Source organism: Tenebrio molitor, chromosome 1 (assembly GCF_963966145.1).
Source record: "Tenebrio molitor chromosome 1, icTenMoli1.1, whole genome shotgun sequence".
Lineage (NCBI taxonomy): Eukaryota > Metazoa > Arthropoda > Insecta > Coleoptera > Tenebrionidae > Tenebrio > Tenebrio molitor.
In genome coordinates this window covers 11,881,494-11,903,537 of record NC_091046.1, presented here as the reverse complement: position 1 = coordinate 11,903,537, position 22,044 = coordinate 11,881,494, and the positions used below count along the sequence as shown (strand labels likewise).

Sequence of the window (22,044 nt, the reverse complement as noted above, 5' to 3'; positions counted from 1 at the left end):
ATTACTTAGACGTCCCGTTCTAATAAATTTATCGATTACATTTCTAACGTGGGCCACCAAACATGTTTCCTGTATTTCAATATTGTGCTATTTCATAAGAAATTTATTCTGGCAAGCCAACGCCGAATAACTCGACTCATTATTATTAAATCTTCCATTTCGATTAAAGGGCATTATAATATAGGTATCTCATGCAAGAAATAAACCATTTTGCTTGTTGTTAAAGCAAGAGTTTATATTTAAATGTAAACAAAATGGTTATTTCTTACTATCGACAACTAATGTCATATCTTAAATAACTCAGACCATGGTAATTATCATTTTGAAAATTGATAAACAATGAAATAGCAAAGTGTCAAAGGTGTAAACTATTCTACGTCAAATTTACAAATCCAGAAGAGACGGCAAATCTATACAAATACAATAAATCACAACTAACCACGATGTAAGAAAGTACGAGTAAAAGGGTAAGAAAGAAAAGGTATAATCATCCTGTACCAGATCTCGGATATCGGAAAAACGTGACCCTTGAGGTCTCATTTCTCCAAATTTTTCTGGATGTTATAAGGCACTTACCTGGCGTGATACACTACTGATGATTAAAATGCAGCTGAAATAGTATATTTATTACATAATTAGTATGGAAAATGACACATTTCGCTTGAATCAATGACACTTTCCAGTGAGTTATGTATATCGCTTTTCTTGCAACCATAAAAAACGCCACATTTTCCTTAACAATTTATTATTTCTTGACATCACTGATAAAATTTATAGTAATAGTATTATTGTGACAATTGGTAAAAGTTATGGGGTGTGTTAATGAGCTAGCATTTATCGTGTGTGACAACGTGTGCTGTTCAAATTTGGTTTCTTCAGGAACTGTTTCTGACGGAAATGGACCCTGAGTTGGACTTGGCATGGGGCTTGGAGGTGAATCGTTAACTGCTTGGAGCATGTTATTTGCAATTTCTATTTTGTTTAACGACTCATCTACGTGTATGCGGCCCCTTAGGTTTCTGTAATTTCTACCTGGATCGTAAAATATTGTCGCCGATGTTCGCCGAAAGCAGTGCCCAGTATATAATTCCGGATTTTTCAGATGCAAATAGACGGCTATCTGTTTCGGTATGTTTCCGAATTTGTTTATACCTACCGGCTGTATGGTACATTTTCCATTTTGGTAATTTAAGAAGAAACGGCGCTCAAGTACATTTGAGGGTCTAAGAGCGGCGTATTTCTTGTAGATCTCATAAAATTCGCCGGTGATGGTAAACATGCGTTTTCTGTTTGTTCTAATGTCAGGTATTTTAATGAGAGCAGCAGTCCCCAAATCTTCGACATCATTGACTTTCAGTTGACACAATTCTTGTCTACTGCATGCACCATTTATACCAATAACTAATGCTACCTAGAATAACAATTAAAGTGAGTGTCTAAAAAGGCTCATTTCTTTTAAATATACTTTTGTGAAGAGGTGTTTTTCATCTGGGGCTTCACTAAGAAATTTATCTATTTCCATCGATGTCAAAGTTTTTGATCTCTTTGGTTTATAACCAATTGATTTACGCTTCAACAGTGCTTTCAATCTGAGGTATTTCGAGATATCCACATCATGATGCCTACTGAGAGTACTTCGTAACATTGAATATTGTGTCCATAAACTAGTTGGTTTTATCTTTTTCGATAGTTCTCCGAAGTAGGTCATCAATATATTTTCGGAAAAGGATGATTTGATGTCTCTAGTTTCACGCCAGGTCATGAACTGATTATATATAATTTCATATCGCTGTAGCGATTTTTTGGGTGCCAACACCTTGAAAGATGTATTCTGGACCGACTTGACGATACTCGGTGACTTACAATCGACGGACGAATCATTGCTGGCGTCGGTATCCATTTTTTGGCGTATAATGATTATAATGTGATCTTAACCTCGAATCACGAATGAACGGTTCACTGCAATCACTGTCAAATTATTATAAACATTACTTTCAAGTGTGGAATCAAGCCCACTACAAGTATAAGTGTCAACTGTGTGATTTTACAACCCATAACCTTTATATAATACCATTTTGTGTGGTCGTAGGAAATAATATGTTACATAACACGCATGGAAAGTGACACATTTCTCATTTCATGAGTGGGAATATTGATGCACGAGTTGCTAGCCCAGAGCGGAAATCGTACGAATGCACGAAAAACGCTTTCCAGCGAGTTGTTTATACTGTTTTTCCTATGATTACGTAAAAGTGTGATGTATTTCATACGCGTACCTAGGCGCGAAAAATCTTAATTTTACACATTATTATTAACAACACACATATGCCATTCCGATTATAGTTCACATTTATACAGTGGGCTTTATTCCGTTTAATGCAATAATACGTTTAATAACAAGTGTGGAAAAGTGCCACGCAAATTTCTCACGAGTGCGAAGAACTACAGCATGAGACAAGCCCAGTGCCGCGGTCGCACAAGTGAGAAATACACATAAACTGGTCGCACGTGTTACATATTACACTTTTTCTATGATCACGTAAATAGCTGGCAATTAAAAGTGGATTTAGTTTTCACATCATTTGATCAATATAAACAAAGATGACAATTTAGGTTAACTTCAGTTAACTTGTCACTTGACACGCACGAGACGAGCATGCGCATAGTGGGGGAGTGGGCAAATTTTGCCCACGGTCATTCATTAATACCAGATTAATACATAAATTCATAAACGCCATGCCATGAGTAATTATCACTTTGGTCGTCAGGTAGACGATGATAAAAATGCATCTTTCTACGTTGAGTGTAGAAAAAGTTCAGTTTATCCACGACTGTGCAATAAATCTTACTTATTCCACTCATTTCAAACAGGTAATGACTTACCACAAAGTGAGGCAAAGTGAACATGTTTAATTATTGCAGATTTCTCAAATAATGCGAGTTCCACTGCAAACTGAAGTGGTAGTAATGGAACAAAACAGTTAAAGCATGGTTGAGTAACAGATTAAACTCAACCATGGGAACAAAGATAGAGAATTAAAAGAAAATACAAAGTCTGTATCGCAACGCCAAATAAAGACGACGGGGACAGGGGAACTAACAGAAAGAAATAGATACACAATGCAGGTCTATCACAGAGAACATCGAGGACATTGTCCTCTGTGGTGATTCACATTCGTCGGTCTCTACTTTGTTCTTATGCCTATGCGCTTTGTGTGACTTACTTCACCGCGCCCATTCCATAATAAATTTTTTTGTGTACTCAATCATTTTACTATGTAGAAATCGATAAACATTTCTTTCGTGACTTATTTGCCTTATAAGACACTTGTATAATAAACAGCTATTAAAAATATCAAGACTGTAGAATTTGAACTTTTATTTATAAAAATGTAGTCATTTTAATAAAAAAATTAGTTATACTAGAAATTGTATTTTTCTTTTCACCTAGAGTTGTCAAAATTATTTCCAGGTATCCATGGTTACTCCAAACCTACGTTTGTCGACAAGAAGCGGAATCGAATGACCACTTCGAAGCAATGTTTTGACCTGTTTAAGCGCAGTCCTAAGGAGTTTCTTCGCCCTTTCGTAACTGTTGATGAAACATGGATCCATCATTACACGGCAGAAATGAAGGAACAGTCAAAACAGTGGACTTCACCCGGCAAACAGGCACCAAAGAGCAAAGAAGGCAAAGACAGTTCCATTGGCCGGAAAGGTCATGGCCCACCGTTTTCTGGGATTCAAAAGGTATAATCTTCATTGCCTATTTGGAAAGGGGAAGAACGATCACAGGGCAGTATTTTGATTAATTACGGTGCAGATTCGACGATGCATTGAAGGGAAAACGGCCCCACTTGGCAAAAGAGGAAAGTGGTGTTCCACCAAGCCAATGCGCCGGCACACCGATCTCTCGTTGCCGCAGCGAAATTGGTGGAATTGGCCTCTAAATTGCTTCCACATTCACCGTATTTTCCAGATTTAGCCCCCTGCGACTTCTTCCTGTTTCCATCGCATCGAAGGAGGAAAAGTTAGACAGACGTTGGACCAAGTATTTTGAGCTAAAATAAGACTATGTTGAAAAATATATCGAATTTTTTTTTTTTAGTTTTTGCTTCTTACCTAACTCGGGTCATACACCCCTCGTACAGTCATGTTCAGATAAATCTGGGACAATTTTATTTTTCGAGGGTAATGTGGGCTGAACATTGAACAAATTTCCATGGACTTTTAACTGCCAGAACAAATAGCAGATTTCATTTATTTGTCAAAGTTGACAAGTGATTATATTTTCAAAGCAATTTTAGTGCAAACTGCCTAATGACAATAAAATAACAGCCAAAATTGTTAATTTTAGCCAACATATTTTTTTAAATAAAATGTTAATTAATTAACTGCTTGAAATCACATTTAAAACCCCAAAAAAAAAGTTGTTCCAGATTTACATGAACAAGTGAAATTGAGAGTTACTTAAGTTACAACTGTTGTCTCAGATTTATTTGAACATGACTGTACATACGTTGAAATAATTTATGGGTGAATTCAGATGCAAGATGCAATGGTGCCATAGGTTTTTTCATCTAAAGTCAACAAAGGCAATTCTTGTAAATAATCCAAATGGTACAGTAAACAATTGCAGACCGGGTTATCATGCTTTAAAATTGTCATTCCCTTAACCTACGAAAAAACCAAATCGTCAAAATCTTTTCCAGCAATTAAAATAAATAAAGTCAAAAGTGCAACTACTGAGTCCTTACAACTGCGAAACTAAAGAAGATTAAATGTTTATGACATTTTTCTCATGGCCTTAGAAAAACTGAAGATGTTCGCAGTTAGGTATGCCCCAAACACTTGATTACTTTTTCGTACAATCGTGTTGTTATACCTAGTTACCATTGTTGTTGACACAATCTGAAAGTTGAACTTACACCCCTAATGCTGTTAGTAAATAACGACACCGATACTTACTGCGGTAAGCCATCAATGACATTAATGTCTTCAAAATACTTCTGTCGAAAAAATTACTTCATAGTCAATTCTTGTCGTATAGGCGATTGTGCGAAAAACGTTATGAACCATACGGTTATTAAGTGCCATAACAGAATCTTGGAAGTTGACAAAGTCTCGATTTTTCAAACTCTTCCTCGATTCCATTATAATGCACTTTCTAACCTTATATCCCAATATACTATTCTTCAATTGTTTTTAAAAATGTAGCTTTTATAAGTTATTTAGTTGTCATTTAACAATTTGATCTTTCAAATTTCCAAATGTAAAATTCAGCCATATGGAATCTGAACATTGCCGGAACACATTTCTAAATAGAGAGGGTCTCAGCTAAGACTTTCGAGCCTAATATCTCGGTTATTTTCCAACGGATTTTTGTAAAATTTAAAATGCAGATTTTTTAGACGGTGAAGAGTAAAATCCCATTAATGGAATGACCAAAATCTTAAAAACGTAATTTTTACATGCCTTTTTAAAATGTTGAATCACTTAAGATTTATATCAAAGACGTCTGGTTTGCAAGAAAAAAGAAAAAAACTGTGCTAAACATGGCTGCAGATGCAAAAACGTAGACGCGTAGGTATGAGACAATTGAGACAAACGCGCACTATCGCCGAATTTTGGTGACCCTTCTTCGCACAAACGCAGGTGACATTTTTGACGTTTATCTTTCATTCTTTCTAAATTTCTAACCTTACAAACACTACAGTTACAAAGTTAAAGACAACATTTGGACGTAATTTACCTATCATACTGGATGATTGAATTCTTCCATAAAGGACTAAAACACGATCGGGATATTTTAGCAAGGTAATTTAGTTAGTTCACGTATGTATTATACGCTTCCTGTGTCTTCAAATAAATTGACGACTCTCTGAACCTTAAATTTTGGATAGTGTTCACGAGAAAATGAAGTGCATCATTGAAGTTCTTACGACATTCTTCGTAGGCAAAAATTGTTTCCTTTTTCAACAATATTGAAATTTCTGCCACTGTAGTCTATTTTTAAAGTTTTTCAATAAATTTACACAATTTGACTTTTCTAATAAAGCGCGCCCACTTTTGACAGATTTTAAGGGGTGTACAAAATGTTGCTTGGCAACTTTTGATCAATTGTTTCAAAAGGTGACTGCTCAAATACCTTCAAAATTTAGATTAAATTTTTAACAACAAAATCTAATACCGGGTGAACTGTTTCAGTTGGCAATAATATCGGACCTTCAAATAAATACATATTTAGAGCAGGCGTAGGCGACATTCTGATTCTGTTAACAGTGTAAAGTAATTTTTGTAGGTAACCAATTATTCTCCCGAGGTACACAGGTTACATAGCAAGCTTTTTCCCAATTTCATATTGTCATATTCCGTGGAGCACTACAAAAATTAAAAATATTTTCTAACCTAATTTTATTCCGTTAAAATGTTTCTTGTGTCACTTTCTACGCTAGAAAAATGTTGCAAACAATTGAATTTCCATAGGGTGCTCTAAATATAAATTTATTTGAAGGCTCGTTAGTTTCACTCGCGTTTTAAACTGGCCCACTCATGCAAAAAAAAACCCAATTTACACAAGAACGAGTTGAATACAACGTTTTTTTGTTCGACGAAACTCTTAAAGGCTCAAAATCGCTTAAAATCTTTAAAATTAGCTTGACGTTTCGTTTTGACAAGATGTCACATTTATCAAAATCCGTTCACACAGGAGAAAATTCTCAAATTCTGAGTGTCGAACAAAAAAAAATGTAAAGTTGACTCAAGTTGCAAAAAACCACTTTGCATTTGCAACAGCACTTTTATTGCATTAGTCAATTGAAATTACTTTAAAATTGTACTTATATGGAAAATATTCAATCCAAACTATGATTTTCTGGTCCCATTTAGTGCGATTCTGTTTCAAAATTTAGCAATATTGTTATTGAACAACATTGATTTCGCATGGATCCAACCAATCAACAGCTTCATATCATAGCAACTACAACCTTGTTATGTAGCAATATTGGTTAATTTTAAAACAGAATCGCACCAATTGTGCCTTTATTTGGTTGAAAAATATGAAAAAAATGCTGTTGCAAATGACAAGTGGTTTTTTGCAACTTCAGTCAACTATACATGAAATTTTCAAGACTGTGAATTGTACAGGGTTATTCTAAATGATTGTAGTTCAAGCAGGCGTGAAAATTGAATGTAAAATTTATGGTTGCCGCTCCGTATAAAAAACATCAAAATGATGTGAATAAGTGAGTACACACCGTTCACAGACAGGAGTTAAATTGGGTGCAAAACAACTCAATATTTTTGGATTCAATCGTTAATTTAAAAATAATAAATAAAATCCTCATCACCGCACTTTTCACCTAAAAAATGACAAGTGACAGCGACAAAAATTGACAGTTCACATGAAAGCGGCAAAAATGTCATAACATGGGCATGGCCTGTTCGACTACAATCATTGAGAATAACCCTGTACAATTGGAATCATTAAATTTTGCACATCATTTTTCTGTCATATAAAAAAAAATACCTACTTCAAATCATGTTTTATTGAAATTGTCACGCATGAATGATGAAATTGTTGTAAAATGTATCTACAATTTGTCAATATGAGCGATGACAAAATATTAAGTTTATAGTTATTATTTATTTATTTTCTATTTTTTATTAATTTAAACCTCGTTCTATTCCATTTGTGTGATTTTTAAAACTTCTTGAATGTTTTGTCGGTAAATCTGATATTCACATTTTCAAAATTGACACAACAATCAAAATTAAGGTTATTAATACATAAAGGTCGTTTTAGAATGTATGACAGCACGATGACACTAGTGTCGTAATGTAAAAATTTATTGATCGCGACCGTACCTATTTCGGTTTGTTTTATTGACATTATTGACAGCCGACAGGTACATTTCAAATTTAAACGTCTTAGTTCCAGTTTATAGAGAATTAAATATTTAATGCGCGATTAACCCATGAATCCGAAATTTCGTTTGGTTCAATTTGATCACGTGTTCAGTTAATCTTGCATTTAATTACGATTAACTTAATTTCGCTTTTGTAAACTGGCCCTTGGTTTTTGTAATCTTTTATTAATAAAATGGTTTTGTCGTTGGAACATGACATAAAAGTCACCAGAATTTATTACCATCTCAAATAGTAATTGTTGCTCACACGGTATTTTCGTTGGATCGGACGAGTGATTTAGTTAATTGTTTGTGCTGACACCTATTTTTTTAATGTTTACCAATCTAATAATAATTGCGCTTAGGGCTTAGTTTGTAGAAAGAGAATGAAATATTTAATTCGAATTAAATTTTAATCCGCGATTAACCCACAAATCCGAAACTTCGATTGGTTCAATCTGATCACGTGTTCAGTTAATCTCGCATTTGATTACGATTACCTTAATTTCGCTTCTGTAAACTGGCCTTTAATCTATTTAGATTAAGGTTGTCCCAGAACTCGCGGATCTTCTCACATTTGGGGAGACTTGGGTGCCCTCTCCCAATATGTTTATTAATCATAACATTGAATAAATAGCTGATTTTAATTATTGTGTCGTTTTATTTGCACTCTTCTGTGTGGTTCACAAACCCTGTTGGAACGAATCTGGTAATGTTTAATTTGTATTAAAAAAAAAAACACAACGTAGGGAAATTAACGAGGTACGATCACGCGCTCCTGGCCATTTTTGAATTTCGAGGGTTTTATTTTCATTGCATATGTTGGTATAAAAAAAAAGATGGCCGCTTGGTGGGATTTTTGAATCGCCCACTTGGTTCATCACAATATAAAGGTGTTTTTTAAAATTTGGCGTCGAAGTAGGCGTTGGAGAATCGATTGAGATTGCACCACTCGTGTAAAAGCGTAAGATTTAAACCGCTGATCCGTGATCCGTAACCTGTATAGTGTGTTCACAATCGACAGTTCAACGCCTACTTCGACGCCAAATTTAAAAAAACACCCGTTACTACATTTAGTACATATACTATACCTAATTGATGATTAATGCTGCGAAATACCGTGTGAGCAACAAGTACTGATTGAGTTGGCAATAAATTCTGGTGATTTTTGGTGACTTTTATGTCATGTTCCAACGAGAAAACCATTTTATTAATAAACGATTACAAAAACCAAGAGTTTTAAATTTGAAATGTATACCAGCTGTCAATAATGTCAATAAAACAAACCGAAATAGGTACAATTCAGTCTTGAAAATTTTATGTAATTTTTTTTTTTTGCCAACTGAATCAGTTATTGTTGGTCACCTGTAGTATAATATAAAGTTGACTCAAGTTGCAAAAAACCAATTTGGATTTGCAACAGCAATTTTATGGCATTAGTCGTTTGAAATTACTTTAAAACTGTACTTATATGGAAAATATTCAATCCAAACTGTAGTGACCCAGTTTAAAATTTAAATTTTTATTACCGGTACCGCCACGAGAGCGCGCCATAGTACTAGCGGCCAAAGCCAGTCGATTAATAAAGTACCGACACGATCTGACGTTTACATAAAAGGCAACCGTAACGATATTTTCGCTACAAGAGGCGCTGATATCGCTATTTTGACTGGCTTTGGTGAACATTTGTTCACCAAAGCCCATGGATTTATTAGTAATAATTAGTAATTTATTAGTAATAATTAGTAATATATTACTAATAAATCCATGCCAAAGCCAGTCACAATAGCGATATCAGCGCCTCTTGTAGCAAAAAAATCGTTACGGTTGCCTTTTATATAAACGTCAAATCGTGTCGGTACTTTATTAATCGACTGGCTTTGCTAGCGGCTAGACTCGGTACTAAGGGATGGGGTTGGTAATCCTGGGGAGTGGTGAACTCTGCGAGCGGAAATAGAGCGGGGGTAAAAGGAGATTTCGCGCGCGTAGTTGAAGGGGGTAGGGCACTTTTGTTTGGTTTTTCGAAACTAACACACCTTGCGAAGAGCGATCCAATATTCCAAAAATCTGTAAGTTACATCTGAACCGATTACACTACCGTTCCGAGTAGATATTTTGTGTCCCCGTGAAGAATCCGGCGTTTTTTTAATCCACACGAGTAATAATTTATTCCACGTTCGTTGGTTTTTTGTTTTTGTTTTTTGGGACCAGGACCACGTGGTAAGGGTATGTTGTAGATTTCATTTTGTTGCATTCTGTTTCTTTACGAAGCGCCCATTTGTTAATTTTAAGCGTTATCCCTAAGTTTCTCCCGGGAGGTTCATTTTTGGCAATCTGCTAATTTCGAAAATTAGTAGCCGTCGTCCGGACCGCGTGCGTCCATTTTGTTTTTCTTTCTCTAACATTTTCTAACGGCACTCGACCCGCCATTTTCTTTTTGTTTAACATTACCAGCGATTATTAGATTTGTGCCATTTAAAGCGCTTTTATTTTATCGTTATTTAACTTCGCGTTTTGTTCTATTTTATTTCCTCATTGTTTAATGTTGCGTTTTGTTTTGCTTATGTTATCCTTGTTTAATGTTGCGCTTTGTTCGATAGAATTAAACACGGTTTTTTTTTCCTTTGTGTTGTTGCTAGATTTCGGAAAGGTTAAAGTAAAATGTTGTAAGTGCGCCCCTGTGGGAGCTAGATGACAATCAGGAAGTCGTGGGGTTGTTTAGTAAATTTCTGTGGAAGCTACGGTTATTTAGAGCCGTTAGCGGGGGCGGACCTTAGTCTTTGCGGGAGCGGCGTCGGGATGTTTTCGTGAAGCTTCCGTCGACGGTTATAGAGACTTCGGGGTTTTGTCCGGAAACGGTTGGTTGGGGACGGCGGACCTAGGTCTTTGCGGATGCGGTCTAGGAATGCTACTCGTACGACCCCGAAACGCTCTGTCACTCTTGCTTGGTCGGTGAAATAGTCTGACGTTCATTAATACCCCGAATATCTATAAACGTCGCTTGATTTCAAGATGATTCAGATTATTCTTCTGAGTCCCCTCGCGGCCGAAAGTTTGTTACCTCCAGCTCTAAGCTCCCGTTGGCGTACCTTGACCGCGTAGTTCCAAATTAAACATTGTTTTGTCATTAATCGAATTGTAAAATATAAGTAATACCTGGGATACGGTTTTTGAAGAGGGTTTTTCATCCGTCCCTGTCTGTAATAACTGCACCATAATTTGTTCACTTGTTCTGCAAGCTTTAACCTCTCATTTTGTCTGTTATGTACACGTTTCCTGTTATTTTAAATATTGTTGCATTCATCTTGTCGTTTATCTTTGTGATGTACTCAACTAGTTAATTTCTTGTAGGTACTTCGTTAAACTTAGTTTCTGTCTTTTTGGATTCGTTTCATTTTTTTTTCATCAAAGTTATTACAGGCATTTTTAATAAAAGGTATTTTGTGTCCCTCACATCTGTGTTTGATTTGCGGCACTCTTCCAACTGGAACCCTCACCGTTTGCATTCCGAACCTTTTTCCGCCAAAAGAAAAACACAACGTAGGGCTCCTCCGACTCGATGACGATCACGACCACCTTTGTTACAGTTTTGCGCAGGTTCGAATATTTGGCAGAAAAAGTAATGTATTCAAATCATTACAAACTATGACTTTCTGGCCTTTTTGTGCCTTTATTTGGTTTAAAAATATTGAAAAAATGCTGTTGCAAATGACAAGTGTTTTTTTGCAACTTGAGTCGACTTTACTATATATTTTACGTAATCAACATGGAAAGTCATACATTTTGCACAAATGTTGAGAACTCACGTATGCATTAATCACATTTTTCAACAAGTTGTACAAACTATTTTTCCTACAACCACAAAAAACGCCACATTTTCCTTAACAATTTATTATTTCTTGACATCACTGGTAAAATTTATAGTAATAGTATTATTGTGACAATTGGTAAAAGTTATGGGGTGTGTTAATGAGCTAGCATTTATCGTGTGTGACAATGTGTGCTGTTCAAATTTGGTTTCTTCAGGAACTGTTTCTGACGGTAATGGACCCTGAGTTGGACTCGGCACAGGGCTTGGAGGTGAATCGTTAACTGCTTGGAGCATGTTATTTGCAATTTCTATTTTGTTTAATGACTCATCTACGTGTATGCGGCCCCTTAGGTTTCTGTAATTTCTACCTGGATCGTAAAATATTGTCGCCGATGTTCGCCGAAAACAGTGCCCAGTATATAATTCTGGATCTTTTAGATGCAAATAGCCAGCTATCTGTTTCGGTATGTTGCCAAATTTGTTTATACCTACCGGCTGAACAGTACATTTTCCATTTTGGTAATTTAAGAAGAAACGACGCTCATATGCATTTGATGGTCTAAGAGTGGCGTACTTCTTGTAGATCTCATAAAATTCACCGGTGATTGTAAACATGCGCCTTTTGTTTGTTCTAATGTCAGGTATTTTAATGAGAGCAGCAGACCCCAGATCTTCAATATCATCGACCTTCAGTTGGTACAATTCTTGTCTACTGCATGCACCATTAATACCAATTACTAATGCTACCTAGAATAACAATAAAAGTAAGTGTCTAAAAAGGCTCATTTCTTTTAAACATACTTTTGTGAAGAGGTATTTTTCATCTGGGGCTTCACTGAGAAATTTATCTATTTCCATCGATGTCAAAGTTTTTGTTCTCTTTGGTTTGTAACCCATTGATTTACGCTTCAACAGTGCTTTCAATCTGAGGTATTCCGAGATATCCACATCATGATGCCTACTGAGAGTATTTCGTAACATTGAATATTGTGTCCATAAACTAGTTGGTTTTATCTTTTTCGATAGTTCTCCGAAGTAAGTCATCAATATATTTTCGGAAAAGGATGATTTGATGTCTCTAGTTTCACGCCAGTTCATGAACTGATTATATATCATTTCATATTGTTGTCGCGATTTTTTGGGTGCCAATACCTTGAAAGATGTATTCTGCACCGACTCGACGATACTCGGTGACTTACAATCGATGGACGAATCGTTGCTGGCGTCTGTATCCATTTTTGGCGTATAATTGTGATCTTAACCTCGAATCATGAATGAAGGGTTCACTGCAATCACTGTCAAATTATTATAAACATATCTCAAATACTTTCAAGTGTGGAATCAAGCCCACTACAAGTAGATATAAGTGTCGACTGTGTGATTTTACAACCCATAGCCTTTAAATATTTTTATCTACGATTGCGTAAAAAGTAGGCACTTTTTGCACTAAAAATCGTTGTCAAAGTTGACGTTTAGAGAAACTGACGGAATCGTTCTCTAAAAGTTTTAGAGCACGATTTCTCGCTTTTATGGCACAGAACTGTCAGAATACAACAATCGAATTTGTTGGAAACATTGTTTAGAAGGTTGCTCAACGACGTGGTTCTCAAACACTTTGGTTATTCATGAAATATTGAACCAATGATAATTATTTTATAGATACAAATTTATGTTGAAACCGGTGTGATGATCTCACGATCGTAGATAAAATGTTGTAAGACATACGTGTAAAAAGTTCCTTTGTTGCACTCACATCTTTTAAAATACTCCCTCGTACCTCGGTCGTATTTTAAACCCGTTCGTGCAATAAAGGATAACTTTTTACACTTATATCTTAAATAAGTAATAATAGGTACTATAGGTATTTTCTGTGGTCGTAGGAAATAATATGTTACATAACGCTCAAAGCGAAAATCGTACAAATGCATGAAAATCACTTTCCAGCGAGTTGTTTACACTGTTTTTCCTATGATTACGTAAAAGTGTGATTTATTTCATACCCGTAACCTAGGCGCGAAAATTCTAAATTTCACACATTATTATTAACAACACACATTTGCCATTCCGATAATAGTTCACATTTATACAGTGGGCTTTATTCCGTTTAATAACAAGTGTGGAAAAGTACCACGCAAATTTCTCACGAGTGTGAAGAAGCTTCAGCATGAGACAAGCCGAGTGCCGCGGTCGCACAAGTGAGAAAGAAGCTGTTCGCACGTGTTACATATTTCACTTTTTCTACGATCACGTAAATAGCTGGCAATTAAAAGCGGATTTAGTTTTCACATCACTTGATCAATATAAACAAAAATGGCAATTTAGGTTAACTTGTCACTTGACCTGACACGCACGAGGCGGGCATGCGCAGCCGCAGAGTGGACAAATTTTACCCACCCCAATCCCTCGGTCATTCATTTCTCATTTGCATTTGCCTAAACGTCATGAATAATTAATTATCACTTTGGTCGTCATGTAGACGATGAGAAAAATGCATCTTTCTACGTTGATTGTAGAAAAAGTTATGTTTATCTACGACTGTGCAATATCCCACTCATTTCAGAGAGGTAATAACTTACCACAAAGTGAGGAAAAGTGAACATGTTTAATTGCAAGGTTGACAAATAATACGAGTTCCACTGTAAACTGGAATGGTAGTAATGGAACAAAACAATCAAAGCATGATTGTGATTGAGTTTGAGTAACTTAACGCAGATTAAACTCAACCCTACCAACAAAGATGTAGATAGTAGAGTAGAATTAAAACAAAAGACAAACTCTGTATCGCAGCGCCAAACGACGGCGAACTAACAGAAAGAAATAGATATAGATACAAGGCAGGTCTATCACAGAGGACATTGTCCTGTGTGGTGTGTGGAGTGTGTGGGGATTATACAGATTCTCAGATTCACATTCGTCTCTATCTTGTTCTTATGACTTACTTACTTCATCGCGCGTATTCGATAATAAATTTTGTATCGCACACCTGCGATTGAGTAAAAAAATGTTTACAAAATTGTAATTTTTTTCAGGAACAACTTAAAATAATGCTTGACTTCTATGCAGAGTACAGTTAATTTCAAAATTATACAGTACACTTAATTTTCTACAGTACAAAACAAACAGACAAACAAAATGCCTAATCTAAACGAAAACGTGAAAGTGTTCATTCTTTCTAAATTAGAACAAGTGTGGTCGATCCCGAGGGTAGCCCAAAGACTTATTAGAAACATTTTTTGTGTGTGAGTTCTACTCATCATCACCTATTACTGGATTTCTTTTGGCAGGTTATATCGGGACCAGTCTGTAACGGGTGTTTTTTTTTTAATTTGGCGTCGAAGTAGGCGTTGAACTGTCGATTGTGAACGCACTATACAGATTACGGATCACGGATCAGCTGTTTAAATCTTACGCTTTTACACGAGTGGTGCCCTCTCAATCGACTCTCTTAAAAAAAACACCTTTGTAGTTAGGCCGGCGGAGACGAGTTCCTCCCGGTACCCAAAATATCCTAATCTTGGAGGCAGGTAGCGAAGGGTTGGGGATGAACGGTGTGTACCTACTCACTTATTCACATCATTTTGATGTTTTTTTATGTGGAGCGGCAACCATAAATTTTACATTCAGTTTTCTCGTCTACTTCGACTACAATCATTTAGAATAACCCTGTATTTATTTTTGTAAATAAATCAGACACTATTCGTGAATCGTACATTGTCTCATCAAAATCACGACAGCAACGTGTAACTTTTCGTGTAGCTCTTATAAGTTATTTAGTTGTCGTTTAACAATTTGATCTTTCAAATTTCAAAATGTAAAATTCAGCGATGTCGAATTTGAACTGTACGATTAGGTAATCGCTGTTGGGTTGGGTGGTGATATTAGCCGTAACAAAATGATATGGTCGTCTTTGTATAAATACTTAAGAACTTTATTGTATAAATTTAAGACAAAATGTTGATGTACAAGTGTTAAGTACCAAGGATAGTGGTAGACTCTGGTTTTTACCAAATTCAAATGCAAATTCAACTTCATTTATTTCCTTGCTTATTTATTACATTTCATTCGTTCTTAGGGCTATGGCAAATTTTTACAAGGGGGCGCTGCTGAGGCTTAAGGCCTTTTCAGCGCTGGGATTATTCTAATTACAATGTTATACTTAATGTTAGACAATGATATGGTTATAATACAATAATGATACAATAGAACGGAAAAAAAACAAAGCTGAATACAATGGAAGTTAAATAACGTTTGATGGTAACAGTGAACTTATGCTAGGTGAAACAAAAACTTATATACTAGGTGAGGCAGATGGGGCTGGGGGGTACAGATGGTGTCCTGGGCGTCCTTGAGGTTCCTGTGGGTGGATGGTTCTGCTACTGGATTGTTCTTTTTATCTTCTGGGTCCTGTTGTTCAGTATCTGGAATGGAGAAAGAAGAGCAGAAAGAGAACAAGGGGGTTAGAAGGGCTTACCGGGGTAGATGTCCTGAGTCCCGGTAGTCCTGGCGTCGTCGACGGCTACCGCATGGTCAAGGGGGTTGAGTCCACAACCTCCTGGAGGTCATCTGGTAGGTCGGTGTAGGCTGTCGAGAGGAGGGCTATTGGGGGGTGTTTTAGCTTGGTTTTTACCGCTATATTCCGACTTAAATAAAGGTGGGTGATTTCACCCCTCTCACAAAAGAAAGTAGGCAGGACTACCTGCTACAGTACCTGTTTCAAACAATAACGTTCAAAACTACATTATTTTGTACATGAACATTGCCAGAATACATTATAAATAATGCAGGGTTATTCCCACGAAAATTTAATGTTATGTAACACAAAATACAGTTTAAAACAGTTCCTTGATTCGATTTCAAATAATTTATAATCCATGATGGCATCATTGCCAATCATCATTTTAGAATCTAACATAATAAAAAAATTCGTAGGTAAACTCGGTACAAGTTGCAAAGACACACTTGTCATTTGCAACAACACTTTTATGGCATTAGTCATTTGAAATTACTTTAAAACTGTACTTATATGGAAAATATTCAACCCAAACTATGATTTTCTGGTCCCATTTAGTGCGATTGTTATTGAACAACATTGATTTTGCATAGATCCAACCAATCAACAGCTTCATATCATAGCAACTACAACCTTGTTATGTAGCAATATTGGTTAATTTTAAAACAGAATCGCACCAATTGTGTCTTTATTTGGTTCAGAAATATGAAAAAAATGCTGTTGCAAAAAACTACTTGTCATTTGCAACAGCATTTTTTTCATATTTTTGAACCAAATAAAGGCACAAAGGGATAATAAAATCATAATTTGGATTGAATATTTTCCATATAAATACAATTTAAAAGTAATTTCAAATGACTAATGCCATAAAAGTGCTGTTGCAAATGCAAAGTGGTTCTTTGCAACTTGAGTCAACTTTAAGTACTTGAATACCAACCCAACCAAAATGTTTGGCAAAACTGATTGCGTTTTTTGCGAATAATTCGTGTACATTTTTTACGCCATTTTATCATGTACTATCGGTGGACATAAAAAACTGGGACATACATCAAATTTGTATAAAGTCAAAAATCCCAAATATACATCGTGTAAATTTGACTTTTTACAAATAAGGTTATAAAAATTATGGCATATCAATGACGCACTGTCAGAAACATCAAGTTAAAGTTCACTTCTTTAATGACAATTTTTATTTTGAGTGACAATTCAAAAGTCCGATACACAATGAGTAAATTTATGATGTCCCAGCTTTTAATGTCCACCGATAGTACCTATGAAAAAACAGACATGATTCTGATCTTTCAAGCTGCACATGTTTACTCTCAAAGAAACCCAAATAGGCCTATTTCCAAAGTTTTTGTCTAATGTTGATTTCTTCCAATATTTCTTCTTATAACCTTAGGTACAGTCGATGGACAAATAAACCTGGGACAAAAATGACAATCACATAAGTCAAAATTTACAAATTTGCATCGTTTAATTACGGCTTTATCACAAATAGGTTAACTTTGGTATGACATATTATATAGACACTGACAAATATATTGACAATTCAATGGTCTGATTTACACAGATTAAATTTTAAGTGTCCCAGTTTTATTTGTCCACCGACCGTACATACAGAACAAAATGTCATTTTGATCTTTAATTCTTTAAATGAAACTATTTTGTTTCCTTATTTGTAAAACGTTAAATATGGTATCTAAGAGTTTGAGCTTTTGGTATTTTGTGTTGCATAACATTAAATTTTCGCGGGAACTCTACTGTGAGTAACTCTGTATATTACACGGTCGCCAGAAAATTGCAGACAAGTTAACGTCACACCTTCAGCGTTCCAAAATTGTAACTCCACTTGTTAAGTAGCTATGTAGATATGTCTTGATAAAACCATGTCGGAAGACCAGATTCTGAAATTTTGTTAATTAACATAGACAGATGGATGGAATCACGATTTATTACCAAACAATGTAAGGTCCAATAATCTATGATCATTTAATTAAATACCTACTTTGAAATCATTTGCAAAATTCATTCATTCATTCAAGGTAGGTACCATTGGAGACTATTTGGTAACATTTCTTGTATGTTTATTTTATAGGGATGAATATGCAGTCGATGATATTTTGGGATGTGCTAAGAGGTAGGTACTTCCGACCGTTGAGACAATCTTGTTAAAGATATTTGTGAGGTATACTTCTGACGTTGCCTTAAATCCTTAACAACCTTTTCATATATTGAAGGAATTCCAATTGGTTTTCCTTTATTTAGATGTCCAGTTCGAATAAATTTATCGATTACATTTCTAATGTGGGCCACCAAAGATGTTTCCTGTATTTCAATATTAGGATATTTCATAAGGAATTTATTCTTGCAAGCCAACGCTGATTAACTCGACTCATTATTATTGAACCTTCCATTTCGATAATAAGATTACAATAAAAGTATGTTATTCCAGAAATAAATCATTTTGCTTGTTGCTGAAGCAAGCAAGAAGAAATGTTTATTTCTTTCTACAACTAATGCCCTCTTTTAAATAATTCAGAACATCGTAATTCGTAATTAAAATTTTGAAAATTGATAAATAATGAAAACTGTAAAGTAGGAGCTATCAAATGTGAAATTTCAATTCAAGTCGAGGCCCCAAATCACTACGTACCTACCGTAAATAACAACAAACTGTGATGTAAGAAACATGTCACCCTGTAGCATATCTTGAAAATTGAAAAAAATATGACCTTTGTGGTTTCTTTTCTTTGAAGGTTTCTTGATGTTATAAGGCACTTACCTAGCATAGTATACTACTGATGATTAATGCTGCTGAAATAGTATATTACGTAATACACATGGAAAATGACACATTTTGCATGAATGAAAATGTTGAGAACTCACAAGAGTGTATCAATCACATTATTCAACAAGTTGAACACACTATTTTTCCAAAACTACAAAAAAAACGTCACATTTTCCTTAATAATTTATTATTTTTTGCCATCATTGTAAAAATTTATGGTAATATGATTACTGTGACAATTGGTAAAACTTATGGGGTGTTTTAATGAGCTAGCATTTATCGTATGTGACAGTGTGTGCTGTTCAAATTTGGTTTCTTCAGGAAATGTTTCTGGCGGTGATGTATCCTGAGGTGGGGTTGTCACAGGGCTTGGGGGTGAATCGTTAACTACTTGCAGCATGTTATTTGCAATTTCTATTTTATTTAAAGACTCATCTATCTGTATGCGGCCCTTTAATGTTCTGAGATTGCCACTTGTATCAACAAGTATTGTCGCCGATGTTCGCCGAAAACAGTGCCCAGTATATAATTCTGGATTTTTCAGATGCAAATAGCCAGCTATCTGTTTCGGTATGTTACCAAATTTGTTAATACCTACAGGCTGTACGGTACATTTTCCATTTTGGTAATTTAAGAAGAAACGGCGCTCATATGCATTTGAGGGTCTAAGAGTGGCGTACTTCTTGTAGATCTCATAAAATTCGCCGGTGATTGTAAACATGCGTGTTTTTTTTGTTCTAGCGTCGGGTATTTTAATGAGAGCAGCAGACCCTAAATCTTCGACATCATTGATTTTTAGTTTGCATAATTCTTGTCTGCTGCATGCACCATTAATACCAATAACTAATGCTACCTAGAATAACAGTAAAAGTGAGCGTTTAAAAAGACTCCTTTCTTTTAAACATACTTTTGTGAAGAGGTATTTTTCATCTGGGGCTTCATTGAGAAATCTATTTATTTCCAGCGATGTCAAAGTTTTTGATCTCTTTGGTTTGTAACCAAGTGATTTACGCTTCAACAGTGCTTTTAATCTGAGGTATTTTGAGATATCCACATCATGGTGCACACTGAGAGTACTTCGTAACATTGAATATTGTGTCCATAAACTAGTTGGTTTTTTCTTTTTAGATAGTTCTCCGAAGTAGGTCATCAATATATTTTCGGAAAAGGATGATTTGATGCCTCTAGTTTCACACCAGTTCATGAACTGATTATATATTATTTCGTACCTTTGCAGGGATTTTTTGGATGCCAATACGTTCACAGATGTGTTTTGGACCGATTCGACGATACTCGGCGACTTACAATCGATGGACGAATCGTTGCTGGCGTCGGTATCCATTTTTGACATATAATGTGATCTTCACTTCAAATCACGAATGAATGGTTCACTGCAATAACTGTCAAATTAATTTAAACATAACTTTAATACTTTCAAGTTTGGAATTAAACCCATTACCGGTGTAAGTGTGGGTGTGAACTGTACTACATATTTTACAACGCACCTCCTTTATACATATAATACGATTTTATGTGGTCGTAGGAAATAATATGTTACATAACGCGCATGGAAAGTGACACTTGTAGATACATTTCGCACGAGTGGGAGGGAATATTGATGCACGAATTGGATGCCGAGAGCGGAATGACACGAAGTTGCGAAAAACACTTTCCAATGAGTTGTATACACTGTTTATCCCACCGTTACGTAAAAAAGTATTTCATTTCCTACATACGAAAATTGACAATTACACACTCTATTATTAAACATGCAATTTAAATAATTTCGCACAGTTCACACTTACACAGTGGGTTTGATTCCGTTTAACGGGTTATTGTGCAACAAGTGTGAAAAAGTACTGCACTATTTTTTCCATCACGTAAATCACTGATAATTAAAGATGGATTGAGTTTTTTAGATCAATATAAACAAAAATGATAATTTAGGTTAATTTTTCCCCTGACAGATACGAAACGGGCATGCGCAGAGCGGGGAAATTTTGTTCACGGTCGTTTTCAATGTTATGATTTGATGAGCTATTATCTATTTGGTGGTCACATCAACGTTAAGGCAAATGCATTTTTCTATATCGATTGTAGAAAAACTTATGTTTATCTATGACTGCAATAAATCTTACTTATCCCACTCATTTAGGACAGGTAATGACTTACCTCAAAGTGAGGGAAAATGAACATGTTTAATTGCAGGGTTCACAAATAATACGTGTTCTACCGTAAAACTGGAATGGTAGTAATGGCAAAATGGAACAAAACCGCAGAGATAACTTAAGTTATCTCTGAAAACAGTCAAAGCATGGTAGAGTAACTAAACAGTAAACTCAACCATGGAAACAAAGATGGAGAATTGAAACAAAAGAGAAACTCTGTATCGCAGCGCCAAATACGGACGACGAGGAACTAATAGAAAAAAATAGACGTATAATGACTATGTATAATGCGGCCAATGCCTCTATCACAGAGGACGTTGTTCTGCTCCTATGTGGGGATTATTTAAAAAGATTCACATTCGTTCGTCTCTAGGAGTCCATGTTGTTGTTATGCACTTTGTGCGATTTGCTTCACCGCACCCGTACGATAATGAATTTTAAATCGCACACGTGTGATTAAGTAAATAACGGAAATTGATATTTGATTCCTAATTTAAGGAACGAGACTTAAAATGAGGCTTGCAGCTGTGATTTGTACAGGGTGATTCAATTCAAGTTTTACCGCCCGTACGATTAACCCTATTAAAAAATTAGTAAAAATTACGAAACTTTAGGGTTACATTCCCTTGATATAAGACTTCAAATTTGAGCAATAAATTTTCCCGTATCACTTCATTCAGAGCCATAAAATGTAAAAAATCGATTTTGATCCAAAAAAAAAAAAAATTTTTTTTCGCAAACGCTCATAATTCACAATTAATTCAAAGAACACATTTATGAAATTCGCATTGAAAGAAAATTGTTAGTTTTTGAGTTATTCCAATTTTAACATTAAAAGCGAAAAATGACCAAGATTT

The 22,044-nt window shown here is 35.4% G+C and overlaps 2 protein-coding genes across 22 annotated transcripts; both read right to left on the bottom strand.

The window, feature by feature from the left end:
* Nucleotides 1–728: 728 nt before the first annotated feature.
* LOC138122299 (uncharacterized) lies at nt 729–14,521 on the bottom strand. 15 transcript variants are annotated; one of them, XM_069036462.1, is made up of 6 exons: nt 14,295–14,521; nt 12,520–13,013; nt 4,123–12,465; nt 3,448–4,061; nt 1,466–1,959; nt 729–1,411 (listed from the first exon to the last, which is right to left on the bottom strand). In XM_069036462.1, exons 2-3 carry the CDS (start codon nt 12,952–12,954, stop codon nt 11,800–11,802), a joined length of 1,101 nt encoding a protein of 366 aa, XP_068892563.1. In that variant the 5' UTR covers nt 12,955–13,013; nt 14,295–14,521; the 3' UTR covers nt 729–1,411; nt 1,466–1,959; nt 3,448–4,061; nt 4,123–11,799. The 15 variants fall into 15 exon arrangements, with proteins under 15 accessions (XP_068892563.1, XP_068892566.1, XP_068892565.1 ...); XM_069036465.1 differs by having other exon boundaries at nt 12,520–13,004; XM_069036464.1 differs by lacking the exon at nt 14,295–14,521 and adding an exon at nt 13,936–14,095 and having other exon boundaries at nt 12,520–13,004.
* A 4,668-nt stretch (nt 14,522–19,189) lies between these two features.
* On the bottom strand, nt 19,190–21,394 carry LOC138129412 (uncharacterized). Of its 7 annotated transcripts, none has more exons than XM_069045723.1 (3): nt 21,192–21,394; nt 19,927–20,419; nt 19,190–19,872 (listed from the first exon to the last, which is right to left on the bottom strand). In XM_069045723.1, the coding sequence occupies exons 2-3, from the start codon at nt 20,368–20,370 to the stop codon at nt 19,207–19,209; spliced, it is 1,110 nt and encodes a 369-aa protein (XP_068901824.1). In that variant the 5' UTR covers nt 20,371–20,419; nt 21,192–21,394; the 3' UTR covers nt 19,190–19,206. The 7 variants fall into 7 exon arrangements, with proteins under 7 accessions (XP_068901824.1, XP_068901808.1, XP_068901837.1 ...); XM_069045707.1 differs by having other exon boundaries at nt 19,927–20,410; XM_069045736.1 differs by lacking the exon at nt 21,192–21,394 and adding an exon at nt 20,825–21,134 and having other exon boundaries at nt 19,927–20,410.
* Nucleotides 21,395–22,044: the final 650 nt, after the last annotated feature.